At 36.0% G+C, this 20,586-nt stretch overlaps 1 protein-coding gene across 2 annotated transcripts in view; it reads left to right on the top strand.

Annotated features, from left to right (window-relative positions):
- The window catches only part of EPSTI1 (epithelial stromal interaction 1), a 90,409-nt gene that overhangs the window by 60,085 nt on the left and 9,738 nt on the right, over positions 1–20,586 (top strand). For both annotated transcript variants that reach the window (XM_045869503.3, XM_045869502.3), the window contains exons 8-9: positions 2,645–2,728; positions 17,048–17,121. In XM_045869503.3, the coding sequence (XP_045725459.1) occupies positions 2,645–2,728; positions 17,048–17,121 (158 nt within the window). The remainder of the gene's footprint in view (positions 1–2,644; positions 2,729–17,047; positions 17,122–20,586) is intronic.

The following is a 20,586-nucleotide window of genomic DNA, read 5'->3' as shown; positions in this document are numbered from 1 at the left end:
ATCCCAGGACCCCAGGATCATGACCTGAGCTGAAGGCAGATGCTTAAGCGACTGAGCCACTCAGACACTCCAAGAAGGTGTTCTGATCCAGTTTAATTAAATGTGCTTCTTAGCTTCTTCTGTCCATAATACCCATCATGCTGTACTGTAATCATCAGTCATCTTGTCTGACTTCCACACTAGGCTATGAGGCACTTGAGGTCTGAGATCATGTCTTACAAAGTGCTTGCACATAGAGGCTTAAATATTATTTATTGAATGTATGTATTATAAGCATAACTTTTGGGGCAGGGTGAGTAAAAATGTATATTTTGGTTGAATAACAAAAATTTAGTATTAATATTAATATTTAGAGATAGAAAAATCATGGGAATACAATGACAGAAATTGCTGGGATTTAGAACTAAGAAAAATCGTGATCAAAAGTCTCCCCCCCCCCCCCCAATTATTTTTGAACACGAAACTTCCTGTCCTGCCTGGGAATCACAGCTGGGTAAGCAAGAATTAGGATTGCGAGTAACTTTGAACTCTTCATAGTTGAGGAGCCATGTGACTTCCCAGTTTCTGTGGCCTTTTTAAAATGACACTTTGTGTCTAATCACTGTGTTTTTTTCTGAGTAAAAAACTAGGACCCGTATTCTGATAAAAGACCAATAAAGTGGTTAGGTTTAAAAGGAAGTTATACAAATAGAATTTAGGTTTCTCACTCAATCATCATATCTGCTTTAACTAAATATTTTATTACTCCTTTTAATCTCTTGAGTAGAAGATGTGTGCCCCTGGTCCATTTCCTTCTTTCAGGTCTTATATGGAATACTTGTGATAAAGACTAGCCTTCTCTAATGTAAAAAGAAGGGGTCATTAGAGAACAACTCTTCACCTTCAGTGTCTTATCACAGTTCTCTTGTGTTTAGGATTTAGAGAAGAGAAAATCCTAGGATATTTTTGCCCGTTTAATGAAGCAGGATTTGAATATGTGAGCGCTTTCTGAACACATCTGGAGTTCCACTATTCCAATTAGTAGTGCTGTAGATGATACCATTCCAAAGGCCTGTCTCCCTTCCTGGAAAGTGCTTATTATTTGATGGAATGTGGGTTTTTATAGTGACAGAAATGGGGGAATGAATTAAGAAGTGCTTGAGAAAAATTATAGTAAGGAAAGGCGGGGTGGGGGGGGACCAGCCTTCATAAGCTTTATGGGTTATTAGTCCAAAGAACTAGGCCTGAAATATGTAGTGTCCTGCCATGATGCTGCTGGTAGTTTTATGGGAACAATGGCATTTCCTACATATTAGCTTATCAGGCTGCCCTCTCTGCCTCACAGAGGGTAGGCTACAAATCACTGTGAACAGAGAAAGTGTATGACAAATGAACAGACAAAATACTTAAATCTCATAAATTCCAGAAGGCATGGTCACTATGCCAGTGTGTGAAACCCTGTCGTGCTGGGTCAGTGGGACTGGAGGGCATCCTACTGTGTGTGCTCGTTCTCCTAACGCTGCCCCTTGAGGCTCTAATTCAGCCAGAGGTAATGACTCTTGTGTTGCTGAACAGCCTTTGTTTTCCTTCTCAGAAATAAAAATGAGCTTCAGGTACCAATGAAGGATGCAAAGACTTAGAAAGAAATGCATCTCTGGAATTCTGTGGTATCAGCCACCAGTTGACAGGCTATTTAATAGGATACCATTAATGAGCAGTAGGTATATCAGTGCTTCTAAAGTCACCGTCTCTATTGCTTGTCTCTGAGATGAACTGATCAGCTACTTAGAGTCTATATAATTTACAGAAGAATATAGCTCTATTTGAGAGCAATATCTTTCCTAGGCAGGGACCACTTTCCAGAATTTACATGTGTAAGCCATTAGTTGAGTTCCGTATATGTTGAATTCCATATATGTTGAATATGACAGCATTTTAGCCGAGCAGCAAAGGAGTAGGAAGTGTTGAAGGAGGGATATTCCAGGCAAGGAGGAGAATGGTAGATTCAGGGCTTCGGAGTCTGATCACCTGGAATTGGAGATCCATTCTGGCCTTGTGGTCCAATCAAGTTATTTCACATACCCAAGTCCATTTCCTTATTCACAAAATGAGGATAATATCTACTTCATAGAGTTTAAGGGTTAAATAAAGTAATAGCAATAAATGCCTGGCAATTTAATGCATTGATGCTATTGTAAATGAGGTAAAAACTATAGATTTTCCTCCTCCTTGATGGGCTTATTCTTAGTCCAGTTTCATCTTCATTCTCTCTCCTTACCAGAGTCTAGTTAGAACTACTGTTAGTTAGTTGGAATATACTTGGAATAGAGGAAAGTTAAATACGTTTTTCAAATCCCTATCACTAGAAGAATAAACTATGTTGATTATCTCTGAGGGGATATTTTTAAGCTTAATTAAACAAACATTTAGATCATCCTTTAAAATGTGCTGGATGATTATGCTTATACTAGCCTTGTTTTTATATATCCCCAGGGACATCTTCAGACATATGCATAAATCACTCAATAAGCAAGTGTGTATGGAGAGCTTACTGTATGCTTGATACAGAGGTTGAGTTATTAGAACCAGTCCCGTGGCAGGCAGACTAGTATATTGTGGTGATGCTTTCTCCTATGATTTTTTTTTTTTCCCTATACATTTATAGGCCAGAAGCCGGGCTTATAAGGATTCTCTAAAGGAAGAAGAAAATAAAAAATTGCAAAAGAAGAAGGAGGAACAACATCAGAAGGTATTCACAAGATCCTATTAGTCACTGCTAATTATTTGCTTGTGGTACTAGATAATTTTGAAGGTTTTCTGAACACAAATATTTACATACATGAAAATTATGAAAAAACAAGCATTAAAAATAAAAAGTGAGATCCGGGTGTATTTTAAGAGTATGATGGGGTGTGGTCAAAACTTCTGTTCAAAACTCTCATGGTACTTAGCTTCATAGAGGGGGTATAGTGTATCTGCTGTAGGTGGGCCAGTAATTCAGAAGATAACAGAACACTCGTGAACTTCTGATCTACAATATATATCAATGTCACTGTCATTTTTCAAACCAAAGATATATGAAATTATAAATAGTGTTCAGAGAACACTATAATGCATAACAAATAGCCATAAAAAGTTATGAAACTAGCTTAACTATTCACCTAAAAATGCACATATAAAACGAGGATACTCTACACATGTACACAAATATGTGAGGTATTCCAAATGTTTTGAGAATAGAAATCAGTGAAATGAATGCAGAGCCTCCTAAGAACAGTGCTTAAAGGGTAATTCTCGTTAGAATATAAAATTTCTGGCATGATAACCAAAAACATTCAATGTTGTGACTTGATGGTCATACTTGCCTTTTCTAAATATGCTCAGATGGGGCCAGAAGCTCCTCAGCATGGGATGAGAATGAAGACCAGTGGTTTGCTCCAAGGTGTCTCTTCATTCCAGATCTTTTAAAGAACAAAATAAATTATTTAGCTGGTTGGACACCATTATCTTCCCCATCATTCTCCTTTTCCAACTTCTCCTCTTGCCATATTGGTGGTTGATAAATCCTGTCATTTCTTCCAGAATATCTCTCAAATCTATTCCTTTATTATACAATTAACATGAATTCTAACTCTCATTTGATTTCCTTGAGTTAACTGGTTTAAATTTTTTCTTTATGTCTTTGCTGCACAACATAATTTATTATGGCAATTGTGTGTAAAATCACTTTATGAAATAGACTGTATGTACTGATTGTCACTGCTATAATTTGACCCTTTTGAGTGCTATCCTCCTTCCAACAATGGTCAACCCCTTACTCGTCATTTCCATCAGCATACAGCATAGATGACTGTGTCATTCAACTGCTTTGTGCATCGTTGGTAATAATTAAATCATTGGAAGAAATAATGTAAGTTGTACAGTTAGTTATTGAGCCACTATGTAAATAATGAAGAATCCAAAAAACATTTTTATTCCTTTGTGTTTTTTTAAAAACATCTTTTTCTTTTGACAAAGGCCTCATATTGAAATCCTCAATTAAATAATTAATATTATAGTAAGATTCTGTAGTAATTAGCATGTAGCAGCTAAGTCTGATGTACACTTGTGTTGTATTTTCAATAATGTCTGTCAAGTGACATGTAAATGTTGGTCTATTTCTATGACCTTTTAACTTAATATCAAGTCCTGAGGTACTTAGATAATGAGGAGAATGTTTAGATAATGAGGAGAATGTTGTGAAGTCAGTGTTAAGATATGATTTATATAAAAATAACTTCTAGTGAATTTTAAATAGTACTTTATAAAGTTTGGTGGAATACTTGCAACATGAAAACCATTAAAAGTAGAACATTTCACAAAGAGAATGCTCAACAGATTAGAAAATCAGATCTGGGATTTAATTTTCAGGTTGAGCAGTTATTTTAAACAGTGAAAATTAAGCTTTTTATTTCTTAATCTTATTTTTCTTCTAGAGTTAGACAAATATTGATACATATTTTCTGGTTATTGATTGAGCATATTTTTCTTTTGCATAAATTATTTCCCTTTACTTACTGTAGCTTTTAGTAAAATGACTAACTTTGGCATATACATAATCCCATCATTAGAGTTTTCAATAACAGTAGGAGAGAGAAGGATATTTACCTTATTATTATTATTTTTTTAAAGATTTTATTTATTTTTTAGAGAGCGAGTGAGAGAGAAACAGCATGAGAGGGGAGAGGGTCAGAGGGAGAAGCAGGCTCCCCGCTGAGCCGGGAGCCCGATGTGGGACTCGATCCCAGGACCCTGGGATCATGACCTGAGCCGAAGGCAGATGCTTAACCATCTGAGCCACCCAGGCGCCCGGATATTTACCTTATTTTTATTTCTCTTCCTTTTTGTTCAATCTGTTGTTTACATGTCCATGAAGGCATTTCCTGATTGGTAGAATCTCTCATTCTGTATCACTTCTAGGATTTAGCTTAAGAAAACAAGGATCATGTTTATGGTAAGAAGATACAGAAAAGAACCCCAGACGTATAATATCACATCTATTCATGTGTTTATTCATTTCATTCATTCAACAAATATTTAGTGAACACCCACGATGAAGTGATTCATGAGCAGATAATGTAAGTTAAGTTGAAGTGATAGTACATTTATTTTCTCTGTGTGTCTTTTTCACATTCTTTCATTACTCTGATCTCTGGACATAGTAGGTTCTTCCTTAAAGTTAACCTTTCAATATTTTACATTTAATTCAGTTCCCTCTTCTTACATAAATTTATTTAATTCCCCTTTCCCCCTATATACTCAATATATTCTTCTCATTTGACTGCTTTTTTGGGGGAACAAGTACACTCACTCTTGAATTTCTAAAGTAACCCCTTCCCTTGATTCTGCTATCCTTAGAGATACTATCTCTTCTGCTTCTACTGGGGAAAAAAAAAAAGACAAAGGTAATTTTACTATAATCACATCTTTATTATCCATTTTGCCCTTCGTTCCTTATGTTCTGACTTATATTTAGAAATGCTTGTACCAAAACCTCTCCAAAGGTAAATTCCTTCAATTCAGTGGTCATTTTGCAATCCCTGTCTCCCTGTAACTCTGTAACAGTATTTAATACCACTTTGAAGCTTTCCTTTTCTAGCTTTTTTTTTTTTTCTGGTGGATCTGTCTCAGAGTAATCTATTCCAGTATCTGTCCATCCATCCATCCATCCATCCATCCATCCATCCATCCATCCATCCTATCAACAAACATGTATTGAACTCCTATTATATTTGGAGGCTTCTGCAAGATGCTAGAGCTTCAATGAAGAACAGGATAGACAAGATCCCTGACTTCCCAAAGTTTGCTTCTATTTTTTTTTTAAAGATTTTATTTATTTATTTAACAGAGAGACAGCAAGAGAGGGGGAACACAAGCATGGGGAGTGGGAGAGGGAGAAGCATGCTTCCCGCTGAGCAGGGAGCCCGATCTGGGGCTTGATCCCAGGACCCCGGGATCATGACCTGAGCCGAAGGCAGACGCTTAAGGACTGAGCCACCCAGGTGCCCCCCCAAAGTTTGCTTCTCAATGGAGGAGATAGACAATTAAAAGGAGACAAAGAAATAAAACACTGCATGTTTTAATTTATGGTGATCAGTCACTTTGTAGTATGTGGTGATGTAGTCACTTTGTAGTCCTTCTTTCTTGCAAAAGAAGGAAATTGTGCATTGTGGTAACTTCAGGGTGGTGTATTGAATACTGTTGATTGCCTACCTTTGTCCTAAAACCCTGATTTTTTTCCCTCAGGTATACATCCTATTTGGCATAGCCCATCTTTCAGAGAAGGCAGGCACATCCAAATCCCAGGGATCTAATCCCAAAGGGTCTAACTGCTCCTGGGAATTCCAGTCTCATCAACTGTGATTGATTTAGCTATGGACATGGGAAATTGTTCCAACCAATGAAACTTAAGGGAAGCCTGTCTTTCAATACAGATTTTTATCAATATGAAATATACTAGTCTTCCCATTTAATGATTTTCAGCTTGATTCCTTTTTTTGCCCTTTTTAAAAAATCTGATTCTAATATTTTCTCTTCACTTTTTTGTTAGAATTTATATGGCAATTTCTTTTTCCATCATTTAATTTTTAACCTCTCTGTGTCATTTGGTTTAAATTATATTTCTAGTGACAAAAAGTAGCTGTTTTTCCTTTTACCCAGTATCATGATCTCTTTTTTTTTTTCCAGATTTTATTTATTTATTTGACAGAGAGAGCAAGAGAGCACAAGCAGGGGGAACAGTAGAGGGAGAGGGAAAAACAGGCTCCCTGCCAAGCAGGGACCCCGATGCAGGGCTTGATCCCTGAGCCGAAAGCAGACGCTTAACCATCTGAGCCACCCAGGCACCCCAATCATGATTTCTTTTAATATATTCTCATTTATTGTGATTACTTGTGCATTTGTACATATTCTTGCTATGTGATTTGCTTTATAGCTATATTTTCTTTCTTGTTTTCCATTCTCTATTTTTTTGACTCTCTGAATTTTTTCTGTTCCATTTATTTTCCTTTCCTCCTTTCTCTCCTCTCTTCTCTTTACCTCTCCCGTCCCCTCCCTAGTGGTAATAAATTTCAGTGTTTTTGTTTTTGATCTTGTATGACTTTTGGTTTATTTAATCTCAAAATATATGTTTCACTTTAGGGAAATTTCTAATTCTTTTATGTTTCTTCTCCTATTTTGTCTCTGTTATTTATTTCTGGGATATGTATCAAATGGATTTTGGAAATCTGAGACCTATTCTTTATATCTCTTAATTGTTTTCCTTATACTTTCTGTTTGGCCTTTTTCGTTGCATTCTGGGAGAAATCTTTAATTAGATCATCCTGCTTACTAATTTATTTCATAAGTTTCCATTCTGCTTACTTGGCACATGTATTGAATTTATTTACCAAGATTGCTGACTTTTTCATAGCAATATTATGCTTTATAAGCACCATACTCTTTCTGATCTCTTCACTGATGGTAATTACACAAACATTAAGGTTTTCTATTTACTACTTTAACTGTATTTTTTCCTTTCCATTTTAAGTTTTTTTTTATCTCCTGTGGTTTTCTTTCTCAATTGTAGGATTCTTGGTCATCTTGTTTTTTGGGCATGTTGCCAAGTGAGGTAGTTAGGAGCTTGTCTTCTGGAAGTAGTAGCCTCTTTTTCTCCTATAGTCTGTAGGTACCTGGGACGTTGTCCTGTTTCTCTGAGCCCAGACACCCCTCCTCCATTCACTGGTTACCCACTGGCCCATGTCAGTGCTGTCTGCTGTGTAGTGCAAGTGTGGGAGGGAAAAGGGCCCGCTGCCAAGCTGCTCTCCATGAACTTCTCCATCTCATCCTCTTAGTGACTACCTCAGTATTCCATCTTGGAGCTCTTTCAGAGGTACAGCTAACTCAGCTCAGCTTATCCTGCACGTTTGGTTCCCTGTGTAATTTATCCCGTCTCCTTTCTACCATTCGGGAACTTAAACAGATATCCAGTAGGTCAGTTGCACTTACTGATTTTGCATGTTTATTGATTTTATATAGTCATTTGGAAAGTAAAAACAAGCCAAAAAAATAAGAAAATACTGAAATAATTGGGTGACAGAGAAAATTCTTTTAGAATATATAAAAAATTATGAGAGCATTTTATGGGGAATGCCATGCACAGTTATATTCTCAGATGTTGTACTCAGAAAAGAAAAATCATAACTTTTAAATCCAATCAGTACTAAAAAAGAAATGAATTAAACATCCAATCTAAGAATTTAGAACACGAACAATAAAGGATACTGAAGGCAGTAATTAAGATAAGAACAGAAATTAATAACAACTTCAAGAAACAGCTGTTATAAAAATCCAACAGCTTGTTTTCTGATAAGGTCAACAAAATGAACAAATCTATGACAAGACTAATCAAGAAGAGATTAGTAAAAATGCAAATACACAACATTAGAAAGGAGGAGCCAGAACCATAGATTTGGAAAAGATTAAGCTTATATTACTGTAGATAAGACTATGCTAATAAATCAAATATGTGGATTAAGTGAATGATTTTACAGGGAAATATAAAACTCTAAAATGATTCAGAGTTAATATGCATAAAGACAAATGAAAATGCAAGTGATTTCTAAAGTTTTCTGAGAATTACTCTCCCCTAACAAGGGGAAAACTTGGAAAATTTTACCAGCATGGTCATTGGAATTTTCAAGGAACACATTTTTTTCTCATGCTTTAGGAACAACTTCTTTAAAGTTGTTTCAGAGCAAGGAAAAAGATGAAGTAATTTAGAATTAATATTGAACTGTAATCCCCATGATGTCACAGCCTGATAAAGAGAAACACACATACATAGAAACTTGTAGAGGTTAACTTTGAAAGAAAATTCTAGTTATTTTTTCTCTTTCTTAATTTACCAAGGCAAAGTAAGGTTTATTCTAGGAATGTGAAGGTGACTGACTATATATTATAACTTTTTATATCTTTTCACTACAGGATAGGTCATGAAAAAAATCCATTGGACCACCTCTTTAGCTATAGAAAAAAAAAGAGGCATTGATAAATTTTAATCTCTTTTACTAATTTAAAAACAACAAAAACAAATATGGTGAACTAGAAATTTAAAAGGTTGTCTTAGCATACATATAGTCTTCCAAACCAATAACCAACATTAACTCAATGGTGAAATATTAGAGCAGTGAACAATATCAGGACATCTTCAACCCCTACTACCACCAATCAGTATCCGCACCTGAAATTCTAACCTAGTGCTTTGTAAAGTTATTTGATGGAAAACATTTTTTCTTTAAACTGAAAACTCTTAATATAGCATGGAACAAGGTTTGGGAATTATTTTAAGCAACTTGATAAGACAAAAATAAAAAAGCCTTTCTAATTATTGAAAATAAGTACAATTATTTTTGGATGAGAGCAATTTGCCTGTACAACCTAAGAGAATCAACTGAAAAATGATTAGAACAAATGGAATTAAATTAAAGAGTTATAAAATACATACAGGAATCAAAAACTTTCTCAAATATTAGCAAACATCAATTCGAAAATAAAATGGAATAAAAAGACCTTATCAAAAAACAACTATGTAAACACATTGCTCAATTAAAAAAAAAAAAAGGCCAAAAAACTCCCAAACTCTTCTATGACCCATAAGTGTCAGTTTGAATAATGTAGAGATGGATGATGATCCTGAATGGTAAAAATCAATATTGTAATCACTGTAGTTCTATCCAAATTAGTGAGGTGTGTGCAATTCCAATAAAACTTTCAGTGTGGAATGAGGTGATTTGAAAAACTGTTTCTACATTTCAACCGTGAGAATAATCACAAGATTAAATAAGAAGCTTTACAAAAATATGGATAACAATTTGTGTGTTTGCTGGGGCAAGGAGAGTGTACAGAATTAGCTATTAAAAAATACCTCAAACTCCCTCGTATTGCTGCTCATTAGAGGTGAACTGAAGGGCTCTTTGACAACATCAAATTAGAGTTTCCAAAATGTGAAATTATTAGATATAAAAGGTATAAGTTTGTTTTGAAGAAATAATCAGAGATCAGAGATGTATACAAGATGTACGTACAACATTTTTTTTTTTTAATATTACTGGGAGGTTTGAAATAATTTGTTCAGTGATAGAGGATTTGAGGATTTTGAAGTTTGGAATACCATGCAGCAAGTGTTACTGTGTTTTAATGATATGGGGAATATGATCACCTATATAAAAATGAAAAAAAATTTATAAAATAGACTCTGGGCTTTTGAGACCTGCCTCTTCTTATTGTGCTTTGTGCAAATTACCTCATCCCTCTAAGCTTTATTATGTATGATAGTTATTTACCTTGTGATACTGTTTCTAGGATCAAATGAGAGAAAAGCTTGTGGAAAGTTTATCTTAATGCCTGGCATGTGGTAAGCCTACAAATGTGACCTGAGCTGCTGCTAAGAAGTTATAATCTGTGTGTATAAATCAAGATATGAAGGAAACTGACATGTTATCCCTGGGTAGAGAGATTTTATGGGTGATTATTATGTCTTCCTTTACTTTATTTTTTATTTTTAAAAAAGATTTTATTTATTCGAGAGAGAGAAAGTGAGAGCATGAGCAGAGGAAGGGGCAGTGAGAGAGACAGGGAGAAGCAGACTCCCCACTGAGCAGGGAGCCCGAAGACACAGGGCTCCATCCCAGGATCCTGGGATCAGGACCTGAGCCGAAAGGTAGATGTTTGACTGACTGAGCCACCCAGGCACCTCTATGTCTTCCTTTATAGTTTCTGCACTTTCTACACTTTCCACAATGAATAAGTAACTTTTATGAGAAATATTTTTTAAAAGAAGAACGTTGATAGGATATATTTCTGGGTTGGGAGATAAGAGAGCTGGTGATTCAATGCTTATTATAGCAGGAAGTCCATTTCTCTTTATATTAAAGTGGTAGAACTAACAATAATTAGTGAAAGGAGAATACACATTATTAATGCATTTTTGACTCCCCTACTTTACCCATTAATATTTACTTCTTTTGATTTGGTTGTCTCCTCTTAATTTTTTGAAGTGGTTTCCACTTTTTTTCCTTAGTGAAGGCCATCTTTGTCCTTCTGGGCAAAGGTATTGCTGTGAGGAGCCCCCAAGCCAGGACCTCTCTAAACTGTCCCCTCCCCATACAGCTCCTCTCTTGTATTAAAAAACATTCAGAAGAAGGGGTTCTTTAACATCCGTGGCATCAACTCTCCTGCTTCCACTATCCTTTTCCTCTTGAGTTGAGAGAACACCCTCTCCTGGGAGAAGTTTGTCCTGGCCAGGCGATGGCACTTTAATGTTTACATGAAGCGGTCAAGCTGAACCATGTCGGAACATGCCTCACTGGGATTCTGACATGATTTCAAAATGACCCTATTTTACTCTTCAGTGAGTGCACGATAGCCTTGCTCTGGGGCATCCCTTTCACTCTGGCCACATCAGGTTTCTCGTGTCCCGCTTGACCCTTTGATACATTGGACCACAGAGGAGCGACTCCTACATCCTCTAGCAGGAAATGGTGAGCCCTCTACTTTCTGTTGTTAGCTTGGGCCCCAGGCTGATCTTTGGCACTTTCTTAGCTCCCCGGCCAAGCAGTCTGTCCCCCAACGAGAGCAACCCCACCAGAGGGGTGAGCAAAGGCAGAGGCACGGTTTGCTGTGTTGTCTGCATTTACCTACCCCACTCTGGCCAATGTTTACAGCAAGTTCTGCTCGTAGCATCTCCAAGATGTTATTTTATTTATCCTATTACTTCAGTGCCCTCTTTGTATGCAGCTCTGTCTGAATGTAGCGAGATGTGGAAAGCAATGAGAAGATATGCTCTCTTTCCTCTGGGAGCCTTCGTGACCCACGTATATTGTTGAACAACACCCAGCAGTATTTGCTCCTTGTTTCTCTGCACCCGTTGCTTTGTAGCCCCGTGTCCTGTTGCTTGAACTGGTGTTTCGCAACACATCTCTTTGTGTTTTGTCTCACAGTTGTTTCTGGCCTGTCTCCCTCGTTACACTGTGGTTTCCTTCAGGGTGGAGCTGTGTCTATTTGCATCTGTACCTGCAGCATGAATCCAGGTGTCTGGAAAACAATTGGTGCTTAACAAATGTGTATTGAGTGGGACAGGCTTGATGGTTTCTCAGACGCTGTGTGTCATATTCCTCCTGCTTAAAAGTGTTTTGATGTCCTTAATGTCCAAAGCTCAGTCCTTGGAACAAGAACAACTTATTTGTGTCTGTCCAACTAGGTATTGCACTTCTGGATGAGAAACCAGTAAATGAACCAAGGATATGCTCATAAGGCATGCGGATGCATCTGCAATGGCTGTCAATTCAGCAGAACAAATTAATTAGTTGAAATTAGCCTTTGTGGTACCAAAGGAAAACCAGCCTCTCTCTAGTAAATACGCTTTGCTAGATATAGAATAATAATCCTGAGTGCAGCTTTGCCAGAGCCTCCCCTCTGCCATCTGGAGCGATGTTCCTGCATGGTGATGCCTCAACAGCTCTGTCCCGGTTTCCCTCCCACTCTGTGTTTTCTCCTCTCCCTGTCCTTGCTCTGTCATAGGAGGATGCGTGTTACTTCTCTTCCTGCCCTCTTTTCTTCCTCCCTGGCAGTTCTTGGCTTCAGAATGTAGTGTTTTGCTTTTTAACATCTTTACATATAAAAAACTATGTATTCATTAGGATTTTTAAATAGAGGAAAATATAAAGGACCAGAAATGGCCTCCCATGCAGATAAATCTCTGTTGATAGTATGAGGAAGTAATGTATGCACATGGATCAAAAGTTAGAAAGCAAAAATTATATGTGATGTTAAAGCTCCTTACCCTGCCTATCTACCTTCCATGCTTCTCTCCCCAGTGATAATTACAGTTAACATTTTGGTGTATGTTTTTTATAAAATTATTTTAAATATGATACACATCTGTATATAAAAGTTGAAATGGAGGTACATGTATCTTTTCTATTTATATGGAATAATCCCAAGAAAACTGCTCTGAACCTATTTTTCCCCCTCTATTTATTTTATTTATTTGTCTCATGAGAAAAAGTTTTTTGAGTATTTGACACAGAATGTTACACTAGTTTCAGGTGTACAACTTAGTGAATTAACAAGTTTATCCATTATGCTATGTTCACTACCATCTGTCCCAATACATCACTTTTACAATATCATTGACTGTATTCCTTTTTCTAAGTCTTTTATTCCTGTGACTTATTCATTCCATTACTGGAAGCTTTCACCCATTTTGCCCAACCCTCACCTCCCTCCCCTCTGGCAACCATCAGTTTGTTCTCTGAACCTATCTCTTATTACTTAATATATCTTAGAGATCCCTCTATAAGTGCCTCCCCTTCTCTCTCATCTACCTTATTCTTTGTATCTCCTGCATGGTATTCCATTGTGTAAATTGTTTAACTTACTGGTCCAGTTCCTTATTAATGGGCACTAAGACTTTCTCTTGAACTTTTACTTTTCAATACTACAACTGTGACTATCCCTGTATGTGTATCTTTGAACAATTCTGCAAAGGAGGTGTGCATTTTACCTGTTGATGGTTGTTGCCAAATTGTCCAAAAACTAAATCAGTTTTCACTAATTTAGATATGTCACCAAAGTGCTTGACTATACTTGTTTTTCTGTTGATCTTTTCTAGTTTTTTTCAGTATGATAGAAAAATTTTATCTCATTGTTCTGATTTATATTTCTTTGTGCGTGAAGATGATGACCATTTTGAATTTACAAGCAATCTGTACTTTGCGAATTTTCCCTTCCTATCCTTTGGCCCTTTCTCTGTTTGGTTGTTGTTTTTTCTCTTTAGTTTTTATGAGGCCACCTCCTCAGGCTTCCCCTGAGCCTTGATCTAAAATAGTAACTGAGCTTCACATCAGTGTGTTTAATCCTCCACATAGGATTACAACTGGATATATTTCTCACTTGTTTATGGGTTTCCTTTTTTCTAGAGTAGAAACTCTTAAGGAGCAAAGTTCTCCTCTAACTTGTTCATTATTGTATCCCTGTCACATAGATCCAAGCCTGGCTCATAAGAAGCACTCAGATGTTGTTGAGTGAATGAAAGAATAATTGAATTAGTTTATACGTGTTATAAATTTTTTTTTTAAGTTTGTTTTCTAATTTTGTTTATGCTACTTTTTCCGATAGAAGCTTTGAATTTTTATGCAGCCAAATTTACCAATCATTTTCCTTTATGATTTCTGAAACTTCCTTGCTCTACACCTATAAATAAATTTACCCAAGCCTTCTGTGAAAACTCCTATGGTTCCATCTTTTAATTCAAACCTTAGACCTCAATAAAATTTTTCTATTTAAAAAATGTAGTTTTAATTTTTCTCGGAATAGTTAGCTAGTTCTTCATCATTCATTGAATTGTCTCTCCTGCATGCATTTAGCATACAACTTTGTGGTAAACTACATTTCCGTGGATTCCTGAACTCAATCAAATAGTTTAAATTGCTGTAATTTCATGATAGGTTTTAATATTTGGAGAATCTGATTCTCCCTCATTTCTTCTTTTTTTTTTCATGGCTATGATTGCATATTTTTTCCAGATGAACTACAGGATCATTTTTGCCAAGGCTGAAAAAAATAGTTTGAAGAAATACGTAATAATATTCATGTATAGCCAGTATATATACCTTTTATAGTTTTTGTCTTTGTCTCATGTCTAGAACTGATGAGAATTTAATTTGTTCAGAGTTCATGTTATTTGACTTAGGATGGGCTGGATATCAGAAGTTGCTCCTTGGAGAAATGGGTTAGTGCATGTGAGAAGAATTAGCATCCTTTGACAAGAGAGTTTTTTATTTAAGCTAGATATGTTCTGCTAGAACTTTTGAGTTTAAATGGGGGCTATATTCTGGCATTTATACTTGAGTATGATGAACTACTGACAAGTTAATCTTAACTGCCTATTTTGGATGCATCTTTCAGGAGATTAGATAAAAAAAGTCTGAGCTTTAGTCTTTATTTTGCGACTAATGAGCCATTTAGCTCTTGATAAGTTACTTAAGCTGAGTTTCTGATCTTGTTCCCTCATCTGTAAAATAAGCATAATCTTCACTCATCAATTAATACTTTATTTATCTGCCTATCTTTGGGAATTATTGTAAGGATCAAATAACAGAATTCTGGTAAAATTTTTGTTGGAAAATGTCAAGTTCTGGTTAAACATTGTACCTTTAAAATATTTCATTTGCTTATCTCTAGTCTCTCTCTCCCTAAAGCCCATTGAAAAGATGATAAAGGGAAATTTTTTTTTAAGATTTATTTATTTTGGGGCACCTGGGTGGCTCAGTCGTTAAGCGTCTGCCTTCAGCTCAGGTCATGATCTCAGGGTCCTGGGATCGAGCCCCGCATCGGGCTCCTGATCAGCGGGAGGCCTGCTTCTCCCTCTCCCACTCCCCCGGCTTGTGCTCCCTCTCTCGCTGTGTCTCTCCCTGTCAAATAAATAAATAAAATCTTAAAAAAAAAAAAGATTTATTTATTTTAGGGAGAGAGAGAACACCTTTGCACTGCCCCCCCCCCCCAAATTTTTTTTCAAAGCCGTAAGCCAGTAAGAGCAAAAGAACAGGTTGGAGACTGCAGTAAAGAAAAGGAACCAGCAGAATTTTGGAAGTTAAAACATAGAGCAGGAAAAGCCAGAACTCATTTGCAAGAAGTCATAAGCTGTATGTTTTTTCAAAGTTAAGAAATAGAAGAATATGCATACTATTAAGAAGGAGGTAATTGGAAGATAAACCACACACAGGAATTCAAAGTGATTTGGAGGTTAATGGGGGAGGACAGGAGCTTCTTTTATTTTAGTATAAGGCTTGGTAGTACTAATAATAAGTAGCTCTCTTACTTGGTAGACTTTTAACTATGTTCATACATTATAGTGACAAAAAATAAAATGAAATAAATGACTTTATGCCATTTGGACTTTATGTCATTGCAGGAAAGTGAGTCTCTAGCACAAGGCTTGGCATCTAGTGCATAAATGCCTGTAGAATGGTTGAGTGAATATTGTTCAACTATTTAGAAAACTCTGATTTTTTTCTCTTGGTGGTGGTGCTGGATAACAATTAGAATTAAATATGTGCTTTAAGGATTGATGAGTAATATATTTGGGATATCAGAGTATATGAAACAGTCTCTTTGTTTTGGGGATGGTGGAATGTTAGAAGGCCTTTGAATAAAGTTAAAAAAGTAAAATGTCAACTTGAACTTTGAATTTATTTTATATTTTGCATCCAGGACATTTTGTGGTTAAAAATATCCCCTTGCCTTTTCCTGTCTTTGAAAAGTGGTTAAAAATCAGTCAGCCTCAAGGAAGACACTTGAATACTAGAGAAATCCTGGCACCTAGTTCTTTGGCTTAATACCATAAGCAGAGTAACTAAGTTTGGAAGTTACCTCTTCTAGGAAAATAATCAGAATAAGCAGAGATTTAGTTGTAGTAACACGATCTCCTACCCGAAGCAAAGTATCCCCTCTAGGGAGTCCAAAGTTCTGCTGGTATTAGAAATAACTAGTCAATAATAGGTAAGTTGATTATTCTCCAGGATGGAGAACGTTTTCCTAATGGAATTGCACTACAGAATTGAGTCCAACATTTATTTGTAAGCTGCTATAAATTTGTTGGGAAAGAAATGTTAGAGAAATACCAGGAAGTAGTATTGTGTGACATTTCTTGAACAACTGATGTGATTTTTCTTTGGAAGACACAGGTGAGTTTGACTCATGTTGTATTTTCCTCTGTGTATGTTGTACCTATTAGTCTAATATCTTGAGCATGCACATTGGCGTTTTAATCTTACAATTTTATACTCCCAGAGCTATTGTTTGACTCAGGCACAATTATTTTTGCTACCTAATTATATAAGAAAATAATTTCACGTGGAAATGGTACTTAAGTAGAAGTTTCAAAAATGAAATATTATACCAGCTCAGGCTAAATATGTAATTGATTTGGGTATCTTCTGTACAACCATGTTAATTGAAAGCCATATTTTAAAACTTTTATTGTTCTTAGAGTGAATTACTGGAATTTAACCGACAGCAACAGGAGGAAGAAAGAACCAAAGCCCACCAAGCTGAACACAGAAGGTATAAATGGCTAATAAGATAAGCATCCTTGATTAAAATAACTACCTATAAAGTTTTTGCAATGTTTTAAGAAAACACTATAGTCATATTGAATATGGTTTTGGAATCTATATTACCTTTTTAATCTTTGTATTATTGGGGTATGGTATGTATCTGAGGACACCAACTGCTATATACATACACACATACACATACAATATCTGATTTTTCATACATACACATACAATATCCAATTTTTCTGGATAGGTGGCATAAATTCACACTAGAAAATGGAATCATGCTGTCAAGCTATTTGTTTATTTAGGAGATACTTAATTTGCCTCCCATGGGACAAAGAATCTTATTACTTTGAGATGATCTTTTACTATTTGTAGACAACTTTAGAATAATTGAACTCATATAGATGGTGAGATACTCACACTTGAATATGAAAGGTCAGACAAGAACTATTTTATATTGACTAACATATTAGGAAAAATATCTTAAAATAGAACCATTAAACAATTTTTAACATTGTAAGTACTCTCTTATCCCTAATATCAGACACTGAGAATACCCAGTAAAATATCATATTGATGTTGGGCCAGTGCTAATTACCTCCATATCTATCATTATTCTAGGATTTTCCTGGGGGCGCTTGGGTTATCTGAGTTTATTGCAGTGTGCTTGAGGATCTCAGAAGAATTTAATGTAAAGGCTTTCCTGATCTAAAAGAGCAAATTCTTTTGAAGCTGAGTGGTTTCACTTATACGTTTAACCTTCCCACTATTGCTATTGTGTATTTTTTAGTTGTGGTGGTTTCATTTTGTAATTGAGACTTTACAAAGTGTTAATGGAAGCTCCCAATTCTGCTGGAGCTGTGAACTATGGATGGGTACTCATATTTTTTTTCTTTTTTTGCTGGATTATTCTGCTTCCATAGTCCAGTCAAAATAGTTTTAAAAGGTCAAGTTTATGTGGTTTTCTCTGACTAAAAGACATCAAAATTCTGATACACTGGTTAGGCTATTTTTTGGGGTAAGTGGTAACAGTTACTGCTACCTATTTTTTTTTTTTAAATAAAGTAGGATATAAAATAGTTTAGTCTCTTACTGGTTTTTCTCATTTTCTCTTTAAAATTATTTCTACTAAAAAACCTGATAGTGCATTTCTTTAACACTGGTTGTTAGTAAGTAGCCAGTTATTTCTCTGGATTTCTGAGGACTGATTAGATTGTAAAGCTTTAAGCATCTTAAAGATAGTGAGATATGTTACATTAATAGGCCCTCTTGCTAAGAAATTCATGTTCAGTGGTCATCCAATAAAAATGAAAGTTATTTGATTAGAGGGGGAAAGGATTAATTTCTTGTTGTAGGAAACTTGACCCTCATTCTTTATTTCCATAATACTGGATACCTAAATATTGGTGGGGCTATTTATTTTCTACACCTATTTTCTCTTTTTATTGATTCTAGTTAAATATAGATGCAAATTTAATCTAAGAGGAAATCTCTCCTCTTAGATTAAATTAAATCTCCTCTGCTAATAACCTCAGTAACCAGTTTTGAGGTAACTGATCAAGTTTTTGAACACATATTTTATGCTCTCACTCGGTTTTTGAGGAGAGCATATGTTTGTATTGTCCTTTAGAGTTTACAGTGAGCTTTCGCATGTTAAATGAAAATACTCATTCAGTAGTCTCTTAATGAATAAAATCACTGTGACCGTTCCTGCTGAAGGTAATAGCATTAGCTGTGTGTGTGTGTGGGTTTGTGGATGTGTTAGGTGTAGAGGCCATAAGTTAGGTTTTCTCCAGGGACATAATTTTATTAGAGTCAAAAAGACAACATGCTTTCTACTATTTAGGAGTTGACATAGCGGACAACTCAACTCTGTGTTTTATAATAGAAAGCTTGTGGAATTCCTCACAAGCTTTTCCAATGCATCCTATATTGATTGAGCCCGGCTGCACCTGAACCTGACCCATGGTAACTTTCCAAGTAAGAAAAGACAGTTGAAACCTCAAAGAGAAAAGACAAAGCATAGGGGTCAAGGACTTGAAGAGATCTGCTCTATGAGCTGAAAACTGGAGTGAACTGAATTGATTTATTGAAACTTGAACCATCCTTAAGTAGTAGTTTTTATCCATATTAACCCTTAGAAGAAAATCCAGAGCAGTGATTTGACAGCAATAAAATGTATGCACTTTCTAACACTAGTAAACAAATCTATAAACTGGTACTCTTTCTTCTCTTTGAATTCTCAATAGGATTTGAGAAAAAACAATCTCTTTACCACCTATGATCTCTTGTTGACCCACTGTGCTGTCCTCTTAGTAACTGATGCTCAAAAGCGAATCATACCACCCACGTACATGACAAGCCATCAGTCTTCACAGTGCATGAATAAACTGAGAGCTGTGGACATTGGGCTGTTTTGCAGCCTATACTCACCACCATTGGTGGTTTCATTATGCAGTCACAGAAGTAGGCAGATATGGGGACCATACACCTGGATGATTCATTTATTCACTTTTTACCTATCAGGACACACTCCATGAAGGATTTGTTCTAGGCACCGGGAATAGGCATAAAATAGCAGAGAACATCCCTGACTGCATGGAAATTACAATCTGGAGAAAAGAAATAGAAGTCAACAAGTTAACAGCAGGAGTATTTCAGACAATGATATGTATGTGAGGAGAGAGACTGGAGGTGACAGTTCCTCCATGAAGAGGTAACATCAAAGGACAAGAGCCAGTCAGATAGAGATTGGGGTCCAAAACATACACTTAGATGTCCCCTATTATTAGGTATATAGGAAAAAAATGCAAAGGCCCTCAAGTGGGAATGAATTTGGACTTTTTGAGTCTCAAGCGGTTGGATTATAGATGGTGAGGAAGAGAATAAGATGAAATGAGGTTGGCAGGAGCCGGAAAATACAAGATTTTGTAAGCCAGTGATTTTATTCTAAGACTAATGGGAAATCATAAGAGACTCTTAACTCTAGGAAACAAACTGAAGGTTGCTGGAGGGAAGGGGGTGGGGGAATGGGGTAACTGGATGATGGGCATTAAGGAGGGCACATGATGGAATGAGCACTGGTGGTTATATGCAACTGATGAATCACGAAATTCTACCTCTGAAACTAATACGCTATATGTTAATTAAGTTGAATTTAAATAAATTAAAAAGACTAATGGAAAATCATAGGAGGGTTTTAAACAAAAGGAAGGCATGATCCCTTTTATAATTTAGTAAGGTGGTTGTGTGGAGAACGAATTACAGAGGGTGGGAGTGGAGGAAGCAAAAGCAACATGAGAGAGGATAGTGATTTAGACTAGAATGGTGGCCATGGGAAGTTTTTTTATATATATATATATAATCTATAACACACAGGAGAATCCATGAAACAAGTATTTAGAATGATTAATTACAGAGTGAACATCCAAGTAGCCAGCTCCGGAAATAGAATATAACCACCACC

The sequence above is a fragment of the Mirounga angustirostris genome, unplaced genomic scaffold (genome assembly GCF_029215605.1).
Source record: "Mirounga angustirostris isolate CCGP_5_RB_7025 unplaced genomic scaffold, mMirAng1.0.hap1 SCAF_3, whole genome shotgun sequence".
NCBI lineage: Eukaryota > Metazoa > Chordata > Mammalia > Carnivora > Phocidae > Mirounga > Mirounga angustirostris.
Note: the sequence above shows the minus strand (reverse complement) of the source record. Positions and strands in the feature narration are given on the sequence as shown.